Raw genomic sequence first — 13,441 nt, forward strand, 5'->3', positions numbered from 1 at the left:
TTCCCTTCCTCCCCCACAACAAACACTCTGAGACACGAACCCGGTTCCCCAGATTACGAGACTATCGCTCTTAACCACTACACCACACTGACTCTAATAGTGTTATGAGTTTGGCTATGTGTATGCCAGCCCCCTCTAATCCCTGGATCCAGCAAGTGTTAAAAGCTAATCAAGCCTTCTAATTCCTGGAATAGCCAAGCTGGCTTCCTGGTGAGGTGATGGGGATTCAGGGTCTGGGTGTGAGATGGCAAATGGGTGGGGCCCCTGCCCTCAACAGACAAACCAGAGTTGAGAGCAGAGAGTAAGCAGTGAGGTGAGCTAGAGGAAAAACAGCAAGCTGGAGAGTCAGAGCAACATCTGAATTCTGTTGGAAGCCAAGACTGTGGCTATGGGAGAAAGAAGACCCTTTTGGGATGTTGAGGCCGTGAAGCCCTCCATCATAGACTCAGGTTGTATATGTGTAAATAAACCAAATATTATAAAGACTCTGCTGTCTCTGCTGTGCCTCATTTCCAAAGGAAACATTGTTGTTTAGTCGTTTAGTCGTGTCCCGCCTCTTCGTGACCCCCTGGACCAGAGCATGCCAGGCACTTCTGTCTTCCACTGCCTCCCGCAGTTTGGTCAAACTCATGCTGGCAGCTTCGAGAACACTGTCCCACCATCTCATCCTCTGTCTTCCCCTTCTCCTTGTGCCCTCCATCTTTCCCAACATCAGGGTCTTTTCCAGGGAGTCTTCTCTTCTCCTGAGGTGGCCAAAGTCTTGGAGCCTCAGCTTCAGGATCTGTCCTTCCAGTGAGCACTCAGGGCTGATTTCCTTCAGAATGGAGAGGGTGGATCTTCTTGCAGTCCATGGGACTCTCAAAGAGTCTCCTCCAGCACCATAAGGAAACATTAATCCTGGGCAAGTCCCTGGAATTCTGGAATCCTGCATCGCTCAGAGATTGGGATGGTGGGCAACAACAACAATAGCGAGCAAGTAGTGAGCAAGTTTCTGAGTCCACCAGAGCTCTTCATCAGGTGTGGGGTGTAGAGTTGAAGGGTGCGGGGAACTGGCCATGATGTCTGCATTGGTCCAGCCCTCGCTGTTGCAGCCTCTGCCTGGGTCTCAGCGTGAAGAGTGCCAGCACTGTCAGGATTTGCCACTACACCACAGGCCCCCAGAGGCCCCCATGGCAAACACCTGAGCGTCCTTGCGAGTCCCGAGATAAGCATTTGGGTGTGCAAGGCCTTGGCCGGGAAGGGCTGTAGCTCAGCAGCTGAGGACACACCTTGAAGCAGAATGTCCTGGGTTCAGCCCTCTGGGTCAGGCTGGGAGGGACCCAACTCCTGGAGAGTGTAGACAATACTGAGCTATACTGGTCTGACTGGGTATGAAGTAAAAAAAAGGTAAAGGGACCCCTGACCATTAGGTCCAGTCGTGGACGACTCTGGGGTTGCGTGCTCCTCTCATTTTAGTGGCCGAGGGAGCCAGTGTTTGTCTGCAGACAGCTTCCAGGTCATGTGGCCAGCATGACTAAGCCGCTTCTGGCAAACCAGAGCAGCACACGGAAACGCCGTTTACCTTCCCGCCAGAGCGGTACCTGTTTATCTACTTGCACTTTGACGTGCTTTCGAACTGCTAGCTTGGCAGGAGCAGGGACCGAGCAATGGGAGCTCACCCCATCGCGGGGATTCGAACACCCGACCTTCTGATCGGCAAGTCCTAGGCTCTGTGGTTTAACCCACAGCGCCACCCGCGTCCCCGGGTATAAAGTACATGCCTATAAAATTACTCTCATGGGGGGAGAGGTCCCTACATTCTCCCCGCCCTGCCCCAGACGCACCAGGACTGGAAGGCAACCAGTGGCAGGAAGGGCAGGCAGCCCCCTCTCCTCCTTTGTCCTCCTCCCGGCCCAGACGGGGCTCTAGAATTAATACCCCACCCCCATTTGTCCATCTCCAGAGGTAGCCTGACCCCTTCACCTTCCCTGCTCCCCGCTGACCCCAGCGCCCCAGGAGGAGCCCAGGCCTCCCTTGACCCTCCGAGTCGGCCGCCAGCCTCATTAGGTGCCGACACACACAGGCTCAATGACACGGCGGGGGACCTTTGTGGCGTCCCCTCATTATCCGGCCAGGACAAACAGGGCTCTGGGCCTTGGCTTTTTCGGGGGTCTGGAGAGGATGCGCCTGGAGCCAGAAAGGGGAAGAGGAGGAGGAGGAGGAGGAGAGGCAAGGAGGGAGCGCAGGCAGCGCAAGGTGCACCAGGAAGCCAGTGCCTGCCCACCTGCGGAGGCCTCTTCCCAAGCGGAAGCAGCCAAAGAAGGGGCAGGCAAAGGGGGCTTTGTGCCCCTGGGGTTTTGCTCAGATCACCCGCCTGGTCCCACCGGAAATTCAGGGCACACACCAAGTGAGATGGACGGGACTCGTTTTATTAAATATTTGGCAGATGAGAGAACGTGGCTTCCAGTTTACAGCTTGCAATTAGACGTGTTCCCAACATGTACAGAATCTCCCAGGTCTTTCAACCTTTTTTTTGTAAAATGAAAACACTCATGCCCAGGATTCACATCCGTACATTCAAGTGTGTGCTCCCACGCGCACACAGGCAGGCAGCCACACAGACATGAGAAGCGGGGAAGTGGTTGTAAACTGGAATTCTTACAAGGGTCCTCACACTGGCCGTCAACTAGCTCCCAGACAGATTCAGGTGTGCGGAGAAGGAAGCGTCTGCCGTCCGTTGCAGTCCTAGCGATCGCTTGAGATCTAGCCTGGGCTGGAAAACACAGACCCCACATGGCCTCTCCAATGGGCTCACTACTGAGATCCTGGCATGAAGCAGGTGCCAGGACTCAGAGCTCTGGGAGGGCACAGCCCTCCCTCGCAGCCTGGCTAACTCAGGGGAGCCCCAGCGGCACGGCACAAGCCCTGGCTACCCAGTGTGGCAAGCAGCACCTGAGATCAGGCACATGCCCACCTTAAGCACCAGGGGCCTGGGCCCACTTGGTCGCTTTCTGCTTATCACGGCCCCCACTTGGCATCCGGCTGATTCGCCTCCGCTTCCCAGCTGGGAGGAAACTCTCTCCCATCTGGTCTCCCTCCCACTGCCTCTCCTGCAGCTCCACAGAAACACCCGGCCACCTTCTCCCCTCCAACATCATCGCCACGTCCCGTCCCAGGCCCTCGCGGTGGCCAACCTGGTGCCCACAAGCCGGACCGTGTCCTCTCCCCACCTGCCATTTCCAGCAACTAATATCCAGAGGCCTCTGGCAGGCTTTGCAAAATGAGACCGTTCCTTTTCACTAGCCAGGTATCTGCAGAGCACAGGCCTGAGGGGTTGGGAGCTGGCAACCTTGGACTGGTGGGACTGGGGGTCCATGCACAACTGGCAGCAGCAGCAGCAGCAGCAGCAGCTCCTCTCGGCCACCCCAGCCCCAGAGCCCTGGCACAGTTGCTGCCCTCTAAGCTCCCGCTGCCTCGACTTCCTTTCCGGTCACCTTCCCCACACCTGTTTGCAAAGCTCCCCAGGCCTCGAGTCACTGTGATGAAAGCCCCCGGGCGAAGGGCAGGCTGGCACCAGGGGCCCTGGGCTGGCATAGGGGCCAAGTCTGCCTGCCAAGGCCTTCTCCCCCTGGCTGCCGGGTCTTTGAAAACGCAGAAGGCAAGGGGGTCCCTGCTCAGACGCTTCGCTTTCTTCCCCAGGAGCCCACCCAAAGCCCACCACCCCCAGTTTCCAGGGGCTTGGGAGGGGGCTGGCAATTTGCCACCCCTGCTTCGGAAAAAGATCCAGGACGTGACCTTGCACATGGATGCTTGTTCTGAGGGAAGGTCAGATTCAGGGGCAACAGATGCCGCTGGAGACAGAGTCCAATTGCAGTTCCGGGGGGACGTGATGTGGGAAGATATGAACAGGCAGCTGACCCACCCCTCACAAAAAACAGCAGCTCTGTTGCTGATCCCCAGAAGCAAGACTATTGGGGGAGCCATTGACCCACGTGGAACGAAAACACAAGCAGCCCCTCCTTCCCTTCACCCACGTGGCACCTTCCCTAGAATAGCCCAGTCTGTAGAGCCTGATCCTGAATCTCACAGTTGTGGGTTCAAGCCTCACAATGGGCAAACAGGTTCCCGCATTGCAGGGCGTTGGGCTAGATGACCCGACTCTGCAATTCTATGATCCAGTGTTTCCCTGTTGCTTCCAGGAGCCCAGAGGTGGCCCTGCAGAGCTTAAGGAAAAACGAGTTGCTGTTGGTGTGAGGAATGAAAGGCAAGGAGCAGAAGGACGGGGGTCATAATGGCCGGCCAGCCTGGCCGCCAACACCGTAAACCAATCCTGCCCACCCATCCTGAATGGAGCCCACCAGCCGCAGAGAGCCTTCTGGGACCCCCACTTTGAGCCACAGTAAGGCATGGAGGCCTTGGCAATGCAGCGGTGAGGCCTGCAGTCCCGGGTGGTGGAGGCAGCCACCTCACAGGGACAGCGGGAGCCCTTGGGGAGCCCCTGCAAAGGAGGCCCCGGCCGACGGGACGGCAGCAAGCGAAGGGTTCGTGTCCAAGCCCCCCTTTCAGACCACAAGGAGAGCCTGCTGGAGCAAAGGGATCCGGCCAGCACCTTGCTCTCACAGTGGGAAACTAGATACCCACAAACTCACGAGTAGGAGAACCCTCTCCCCTCCGGGTAATTGGAAGCATTATTTATTGACTGCAGGGAGCCTTTTAAACTGGTGTGTGCGTGCATTGGTTTTGCTTGCTACTATGGTACATATTTTTGAGTTTTTATATTGTACACCGCCCTGCGATTCTGTTATTATTAATAACAATCTTAGGATGGTGTCCCAAGGCGGGTGTGGGGACGTCCGGCAGGCTGGGACAAATCCCTCTCTTTTAGCCCAAGCTGGAACCCCGGCAGCCGGAGGCTGTTTTGCCTGAACTGCAAGAGCAGAAGCTTTGCACCTGGAGAAGAGGCAGAAGCCAGGGGAGCCTCCGAGGTCCAGGCAGAGCGGGGGGTGGTGCTGGGCCCCCCCAGCAGGCCTGACAAGGGAGCTCTGGCAGAGCTCCAGCTCCTGTGACAGGCAGAAGATGGTTGCAGGAGCTTCCTGGCCTCTCCCCAACAGCCCCTGCAGGGAGAAGGGCTCGGCCCCCTTCTCCCACTCGCCTCCCCAGCCCCCTTTTCTCACGGCCAGGGGGATTTCCACAACCAGAAGCAGCCCCAGCTGTCTCAGGGGAAGCGAGAGATGAGTGAGAGGCTGTGCAGGCTCAGCCCCACGCAGAGCTTCCGCCAGGCTGAGACCAGCCGAGGCCTCGGAGCGTTCCCCCTTGCCCGCAGCTGCTGGGGAGGCAGAGAGGGGTCTGCAGCCCCATGGCCACTGATTGCCTCTCCATCTCCTGCCACTCTCAGGAAGACTAAGAGCAGGCTCTGGCAGGCTGAAGCGTCTGCCAGACCACTTGGTAGGCTAAAATGTGCAGTTTTCAAGGCATGGGGGGTGGGGTGGGCGGAAGGGACCAAGGAGCACGGCATAGAAGGTCACTTTCCACACAGGCTGGCAGCAACCCAGAAGAGGAAGTCCCAGGAGAGTTGAGAGACAGGGCCTTGGTCGCCACTTCGGACATCACCGACCGGTGTCTTGGAGTGGGTAATGGGGGGCAGAGGAGGGGGCTCCTCCTGGGGCCAGTCCAAAGGTGGGCCCAGAGCGACAGGAGGGGTCCTCACCTGGGGGAGGATTGAGCTTTGGTGACAATCCTCTGAGCTGCTGCCTTGGAAGGCTATTGCAGGGACACAATCGGGCTGAAATGAGGGGAGGTGGCCGGCCAAGGGATGGGGCTGGGGGGTTTCCTTTGCTGTCTTTTGCCTCTGGGTGGCTGCTGAGCGAGGTGGAGGGTGTCTGGTCTGAGCCAAACAAGGCCTTTCCTGTGATTGGCAACATGTCAGAATGCCCCGGGAAAAACCCCTGCTCCAAATCCCCTCCTTTCTTCTGCGTTCACGAGAACCAAAGAAATGCCGCCCTAGACAGTTCTCTGCAATCAGAGAGACCACTTCCAATGCCCAGGGAGGAGAGAAGGAGTTTGGATTGGATTTGAAGCAGAACTGCCCCCCCCAAACCAGCCCAAAGGGGCGGATCAAGCCCAGCCTCCCTCGTTCGAACGCTGAGGCCTGAACTTTTCTGCACCACCAACCGGGATTTGTGCTTTGCCCAGATGCTTCCCTTGCAGCTCTTCCTTCCCCAGACACCTCACCAGCCGGAGTCACCAACACGCGGCTCGTCACCAAACCAAAGGACGGCCAGGAGCCCTTTGGGTCAGGGATGCTTTAGCTACATTTGCTGCACTGCAGGGGGTTACACTAGATGCCCTTTGGAGGGCCCTCCCAACTCGACACTTCTGTGATTCTCGCAAAGAACCCAGCTGGTTATCATCACTCCTTTCCTTGCTTGACAGCCCATTCACAATATTTTGGTTGGACTATATAGCCAGCAAACATGGCTGTTTCCCCCCCCCCCCATCTCTGGAACATGGAGAGACATGCAGGGACCCCCTTGCCTCCTCACCCCCAGAGAGCCAGGGCAACCGGGCAGCTCACTCTGTGCCAACTGGATTATTGCTCTGCCTTCCTTCGCTGCCCCCCCCCTCGCGTCCATTTACACCTTTGGCCCCATCCACCAAGAGCCACTTTCCAAACCCCAAACAAAGCCAGCAGTAGAGAGATTGGCTTCTGGTGCCAAGTACCCAAGTGGGTCTTCTTCGTTCAAAGACCAGCTGCTTTTTATGAGTCCTGCAATTCAGGGGGTGGACTAGATGCCCCTTGTGGGTCCCTTCAACTGAGCGAGCTGCGCTGCTGCTGCCCCACCACCTGAAGCTTCCCCACAGGGCGGCCTCTCCCTCCGCCCCACTCCTCTCCTCTTGGCACTGGAGCCGGCACAAGACCTTCGGGGACTCCGGGGGGAGCCCATCCTGTCCCTCAAACATGGGGCACAATTCTCCAGGATGCTCCCTGCGCAACCACTGTTGAAATAAGGGGGGGGGGGCTATGCTGGCACATTCTTCCCAGTGGGCTTTGTGTGGGCTGTGCCCTGCGGGCCACCTCCCAGGGAGCCATCCGTCTCACTTGCCTCCCAGCCTCTCCTGTGTGAGCTGCACCCGCCAACAGCCCAGGGAACCCGACATCCATGGCATGTGGGGAAGGCCAGAGGGGCTTCCGCATTCCGCAACAGAGCATTCCGCCCACACTTTGCACAAGGAAACTCGGCCACATGGAATAAGAAGTCTGCTTCTTCTGGAGACCACGCGGGGGGGGGGCGGCCCGTGGGTGGTGAGGCGACCGCTCTGCCGTGGAGGGAAGAGGATGCTTCGCGGGAGACATGGCCGGTCTCTGCCTGGAAGCGGCTCTCGACAACGTCTTCTACTTGAGATGAGGTGCTGCCCAATTAAGCACGGGGGGAGACGGATGGAAACAGGACATGCAAATCAAAGGAGATGCCCCCGCCCTCCCCACCCCCCAGGAAGGCTGCCACGCGGTCCGTTGGAAAGAGGCGGCTTCCCTGCAGTCCTCGCGACTTGACAATGGCAGATGTGTCGCTGGCGCATGCCTCGTCGGAAGGATGTGGAAACGTCTTGAGAAGAGGAGCTCGCGCCTCTTTACCTGCGCCAAAGACACAGAGCAGCCAGTGAGGCAGAGCAGGAGACCACCCAGTGCCCCTCCAAAGCCCCCTCCCCGCAATGAGCCCTGGGAGTTGGAGGGGCTTGTGGTTGGTTTGAGAGCGCAGAGGATTTTCTCAGGCTTGCCTGTTCATGTCACTTCCAACAGTCCCTGAGGTTCCTTGGCAGAGACCCAAGAGCCGTCAAAGATGGTTTCAAACCAGGGGACAATTGCACTGTGGGGAGGGCATGTTCGTGTCCTTCGAAACCTACGTGCAACTGAGATCCCTTCCAGAGCAGAGCCACAGTCGGGGGCCTTTTCAGCTCCAGGTGGAGAAGGAAAGCTCTGAGAAGCCCTTTGGGACGGGAGGGAGCTCTGCTGGAATTGATTAGGTGGTCACAGGAGTTAAGAGCAAAGATGACTCTTCCACATCTACGCTTCCAAGATCTGAAGCCGGGAGCCTCTCCTTCTGCTAAGCGCCAGGAACAGGGAGGGCGGGACTCCCAATACTGAGGGGTCCCCCACATCAAACGACAAATTCATCACCAATGGCTTGGACACCACCTGCACTCAGTTGAGGGAAGCTATGCCCCTGTGCACTGGGCAGCCACAAAGGGTCTCTGCTTGGCCCCGCAGGAAGCCCCTCGGCTACAGCTGTCAGGCTCAGAGCACCATGGTTGTGCTGAGGGGGATGTTCGAAAGTCTCTGAGACCTGAAAGTGGGGTCTGCCTGCCTTTCCTGTCTGGGACCCTGCCTACTGGGGGGCCAGTGTGGCTGGCAGGCAGGCAGGCAGGCAGTCCTGCAATCTGCCTTTCATCCCTCTGTAAACACAGAAAAGAAAAGAAAAGGGCGTCTGCTCACCTGAATGGCTGGCCAGGGCGGAGTCTTCCGCTTAACCTGCAGGACAAGACAAAGGGCCGGCTGAGAAAGCCAGGAACAAACTGCAATGGTGGCAGCAGCCACAAAACCCCGCCCAGGCAAGGTTTTATGTATTTATCTTGAAAGGTCTATACCATGCCTTTGAAGAAAGCACCTGCTGTGGTTTATGTCCAAAAGCATTTTTAAAGAATTATGAATAACAACAACAACAACAACAAAAGTCATTTTATTATTTATACCCTGGCCATCTGGCTGGCTTGCCCCAGTCACTCTGGGAGGCTTCCAACACATATGAAAACATAATAAAACATCACACGTTAAAAGCTCCCCGGTACGGGGCTGTCTTCAGGTGTCTTCTAAAAGTTGTCTAGTTAATTTATCTCCTTGACATCTGATGGGAAGACAGTGTGGACCTCCAAAATCAACCAGATAGGCAAACTAAGGACAATACGATTGCATCTGATGCCCACTTAACTCTTACACCCATTTAATTTCAGCCATAGGCGGCTGGAGGCAGGCTGGTTGGAATTCCACAAGCAAGGCAGGGAACTTCAACGCTCTGTTTGCGCTGGGGCTGCTTGGGGCACAAAAAGAGACTTTAACCGGGAGCAGAGGGCACATGCTTTTGTGTACATGGGGAACCCTTGGAATCAACCCCTCCCTGCTGCAGGATGCGACCGTACTGCAGTTGGGAAGAACTGGGCAGGGACCTCTGCAAAGACCTGGTGGAAGAAAAAGACCAGGGGGCAGGAGATGGTGCTGTGAAGCTTCTGCTTCTGCATCCCACCCCTGAGGGGCGCTAACACAAACCTTGCTCTGCACCACCATCTAAGGGGGTGAGGTGGGGTGCGTGCTCAGAGGACACAGTGGGCTTGTTGCAGCTGCCACCCATTGGAAACATAAGAAGGTGTGTGTCTGGAGGTGGTTGGAGGCTGGATGGCAGATAATGGATTGAGGTTGAATCCTGACAAGATAGAAGTACTGTTCTTGGGGACAGGGGGCGGGCAGGTGTGGGCGACTCCCTGGTCCTGAATGGGGCACCTGTGCCCCTGAAGGACCAATTGTGCAGCCTGGGAGTCATTCTGGACTCACAGCTGTCCATGGAGGTGCAGGTTAATTCTGTGTCCAGGGCAGCTGTACGCAGGCTGAGACCCTATCTGCACACAGACTGTCTCGCCAGAGTGGTGCATGCTCTAGTTATCTCTCACTTGGGCTACTGCAATGCACTTTGCGTGGGGCTACCTTTGAAGGTGACCCGGAAACTGCAATTAATTCAGAATGCGGCAGCTAGACAGGTGACTGGGGGCGGCCGCCAAGACCACATAACACCAGTCTGGAAAGACCTACATTGGCTCCCGGTACGTTTCCAAGCACAGTTCAAAGTGTTGGTGCTGACCTTTAAAGCCCTAAACGGCCTCGGTCCAGTACACTTGAAGGAGCATCTCCACCCCCATCGTTCTGCCCAGATGCTGAAGTCCAGCGCCGAGGGCCTTCTGGCGGTTCCCTCATTGCGAGAAGCAAAGCTACAGGGAACCAGGCAGAGGGCCTTCTTGGTGGTGGCACCTGCTCTGTGGAACGCCTTCCCACCGGATGTCAAAGAGAATAACAACTACCAGACTTTTAGAAGACATCTGAAGGCAGCCCTGTTTAGGGAAGACTACTGTATTTTAATACTTTGTTGGAAGCCGCCCAGAGTAGCTGGGGAGACCCAGCCAGATGGGTGGGGTACAAATAAATAATAATAATAATAATAATAATAATAATAATAATAATAATAATAATACCCTCCATCCTGCCCTATGGCTTGTGAAGAGCTGCGCTTGGGTGTTCTGCACCAACAGAGACTTTTTCCTGCTCCACACGGAGGGAAGCAACCGTCGTGCAAAGGTGGCATTACCCAACCGCCTTGAACTGCCCCACCAACAGGCCAGGGGATTTCCCTCCCCTCCTGATCTTACCTCGGTCCTTCCCGTTCTGGATCTTATCTTCCTCTTCCTCCTCACCTCCTTCCTCACCTTTTAAAACAAGACAAAGAACCAGCAATGAGGGTTTAGGTCAAAGGGAGAGTCTCAAGGGAGGGGTCCACAGGTCAGGCTGCCAGGGCCGTGGGCAAGAGTGATTCTGCTGCCCCTTCCAGCTGACCAGAGGAGGGAGAGTCCTTCTTATGGGGCGGACTCCTTGCTCCCAAGTCGTTGGGTCACGGGTGTGGGGCCCAAGATGATAAGAACTGGAGCTCAGATGTCAAGCAAGGACATCAAAACATTCTCCCAGGAGGAAAGGTGAGAGAGGACGGGGGGGGGGGGGGACTCTGGCAGGAGATCCAAGCATCCACAGCCAAGAGGAAATGTCCACATTAAATAGGCCAGCCCCCCCCCTATAAAAGGCATGCAGTGTCTCAGTCCGTTTCTTAAAGGGCCAGCAACGGAGTGTGTTGTTGTGTGTGTTCCCTCAGGCACCCAGGAAGCAGACTGGGGGGGTGGGGTGGGGGTGGGGGGGTGAGGGGCATGAGCAGAAAAGAACAGGAAGGCAAAAGGAAGAGGAAACTGTCCCAGTAGGTGAAAAGGAGCAACAACTCTGGGACTAACGTGGGGGGAGTGGAATCTGCCTGCCTGGACCCCCAAGGAGGATGGGGCTGGGGGGGGGAAGTGCTGGGGAAGATCTACTTTCCCCTTGAACCCCCCCAGCTGTGCTTGGCAGCCCCGAAGCTGCCCCACCAACAGGCCTTCCTTTGGGGATCTGCCTCCAGCACCCCAGAGACAAGAGGGCAGGCAGCCTCGCTCCCGGGGGGGGGGGGCGCAGAGGACGCAGCCGGGGCCCCCACCTGCTTCCTTGCTGGAATCAATGTGCCCTGGCGCACCCCGCACTGATTGCCACCAGGGCCCAACGCCTCTTCCCAGGGGGCGGGAAGCTGCAGCCCAAGGCCCTGCTTGCCTGGGCACGGACGCCAGGCTCCAACCAGACTCCTTCTGGCAGAGGCTGCTGCGGCTGGATTCCCGACTCCAGCTGTTTCCATGGATTTACGCAAATGAGATCCTTCCAGACACTTTCCAGGGTCCCCTGGCCTGCATCTTATCAAAGTGGGAGCCTGCAGTCTGTTTCATCTGTCATCTCCCTGCACAGCCCAAGAGCTCAGCGCAGCAGCCGCCAGTGGCAGAACAAGCCCTGCTTTGTTGCCGAATGTTATTGCCCAAGAGGCTGCCTTTCCCCAGAGCGAGGAGGGGAGGGAAGGAGGCAGCCTTGCTAAGCCCCCACCCTGATGGGAAGACACAGGGCTCCATCTTGCCAGAGCCGACGCCGGCAGCCTCTGGCACCAAGCGCCCCAGAGGAGACTGCTCCAGCAAAGCCCTGGGGAGCAGAGGACTCGTCACTGGCCCAGAGGCCGCCTTTGCCACAGGCCTGGGCATTTCCCACACATTGGAAGGCCTCCTTCCAGGCCCAGAGAGGCCACAGGGAAGGCAGGGGTGGGGTGGGCTTGCAGCCCTTCCCCCTGTGAAGCTGTGCTCCAGAAGGACCAGGAGGGCTGAAGCTGCTCTCTGGGAATGCAAGGAATGGAAGAGAACTTTGGAAGGTGGTGGACCTTGGAGGTTTCTAAGCAGATTGGGCGACTCTTTCGCTGAGATTCTAGCACGGTAGGGGGTTGGACTGGATGACCCTCAGGGTCCCTTCCAACTCCACAGCCCTGTGCTTCTATGAATCAGAACTGGGAGACATCCAACCTCCCTCCTAAAGTAGATAAGATACTCCTGGATGTATGGCCAGAAGAGATTTCATCCACCTGAACTTATCTAGCCCAAGGCCCTTCCAACTGCTCAGAAGAGTTTCCCCAGCACATCCAGGCAACTTGCTTCTCCATTCTGACGGCAGACTTCTCCTAAGTCCAGCAAGGTCTTGGCAGCCACACACAACGAGGCCGGCACAATCACACGCATGGGATGAACCTTTTCTTGCCAGTCCTTGTGGGCATATGAAACTTCCAGCTCAGCCTGACTTGGGCTCCCTCTTCCCTCGCCTCCCCCTTTTTTAGTGAGGGCGGCGGAAAGGCTTCATCTGCCCTTACTTAGGGACACTGTCAGGTAGTCAGAGCCACCCAGCTGCCCATGCAATTCTGTGGTTTAATTAGTTTAGCTCCACAATCCTCAGCTGGATGGCATTGCTCACTGGAGAGGGAGGGAGGGAGGGAGGGAGGGAGGGAGAGGAAGGAAGGAAGGAAGGAAGGAAGGAAGGAAAAGAAAGAAAGAAAGAAAGAAAGAAAGAAAGAAAGAAAGAAAGAAAGAAAGAAAGAAGGTAGGTCAAAGAAGCGGTTGGCTGGGGAGGAGCAGGGCTGCAAGCAGGCATGGAAAATTGAGCAAAAAGTAGTGACTTTTCCACAACTATCTTTGCCCCCCACTTAACAGCCATTTCCCCTGCAAAACATGAACCCTGCAAAAATTTAGCGTAGCACTAGTTAGCTGCCTCCACTGCAAGTAAGTTGTCTCTCCCCGGTTTTCTTCCCCACAAGCAGCGCAGAGGCATCATGTTCACCCCCCCCCAGGCCCCAAACCCACCAGCCGGTCAGTCTGCAGGGAAAGCTGGATGGAGGCAGGTGGACCAGAGGCCTGCCTTCCCATATACCTGTTGCAATGTGGAAAGTGGCTGCCTGAGGGTCACGGGTTTTTCTTGGCTATTGGCTGTTTGGCAGCTGGAGAATACGGGGCTCGTTCCAGTGGAACTCATGAACTGCCCCCAGTTCCCCAACAGGGTATTCCAAACTGGAAGTGTCTGCTTGCAGTCACTGTGCAACCTTGCTCTTGAGGAAGATGAAGCCTTCCTGTGTGTTGGCCCCACACCCCGCAGGTGGGCTTCTTTATTTTTTAAATTTTTATGTTACAACATAACATAACCCCCCATCCCCCCAATACAGAAATCCACCCACATTAAACGTGAACATACAACAATACAAACAAACATAACATA

General features: G+C 56.5%; 1 protein-coding gene and 1 long non-coding RNA gene across 9 annotated transcripts in view; one reads left to right on the forward strand and one right to left on the reverse strand.

Annotated features, from left to right (window-relative positions):
* Nucleotides 1–13,441, forward strand: part of LOC309529773 — a 405,398-nt gene that overhangs the window by 257,860 nt on the left and 134,097 nt on the right. The gene's annotated exons all lie outside the window — the stretch shown is intronic.
* The window catches only part of DTNB (dystrobrevin beta), a 114,372-nt gene continuing 106,990 nt past the window's right edge, over nt 6,060–13,441 (reverse strand). For all 8 annotated transcript variants that reach the window (XM_082217603.1, XM_082217609.1, XM_082217608.1 and 5 more), the window contains 3 exons: nt 10,447–10,503; nt 8,471–8,506; nt 6,060–7,612 (listed from right to left, as the gene is read on the reverse strand). In XM_082217603.1, coding sequence (XP_082073729.1) covers nt 8,502–8,506; nt 10,447–10,503 — 62 coding nt within the window. In that variant the 3' untranslated portion in view covers nt 6,060–7,612; nt 8,471–8,501. The remainder of the gene's footprint in view (nt 7,613–8,470; nt 8,507–10,446; nt 10,504–13,441) is intronic.

This window comes from Podarcis vaucheri (genome assembly GCF_965113315.1).
Source record: "Podarcis vaucheri genome assembly, chromosome: 3".
Lineage (NCBI taxonomy): Eukaryota > Metazoa > Chordata > Lepidosauria > Squamata > Lacertidae > Podarcis > Podarcis vaucheri.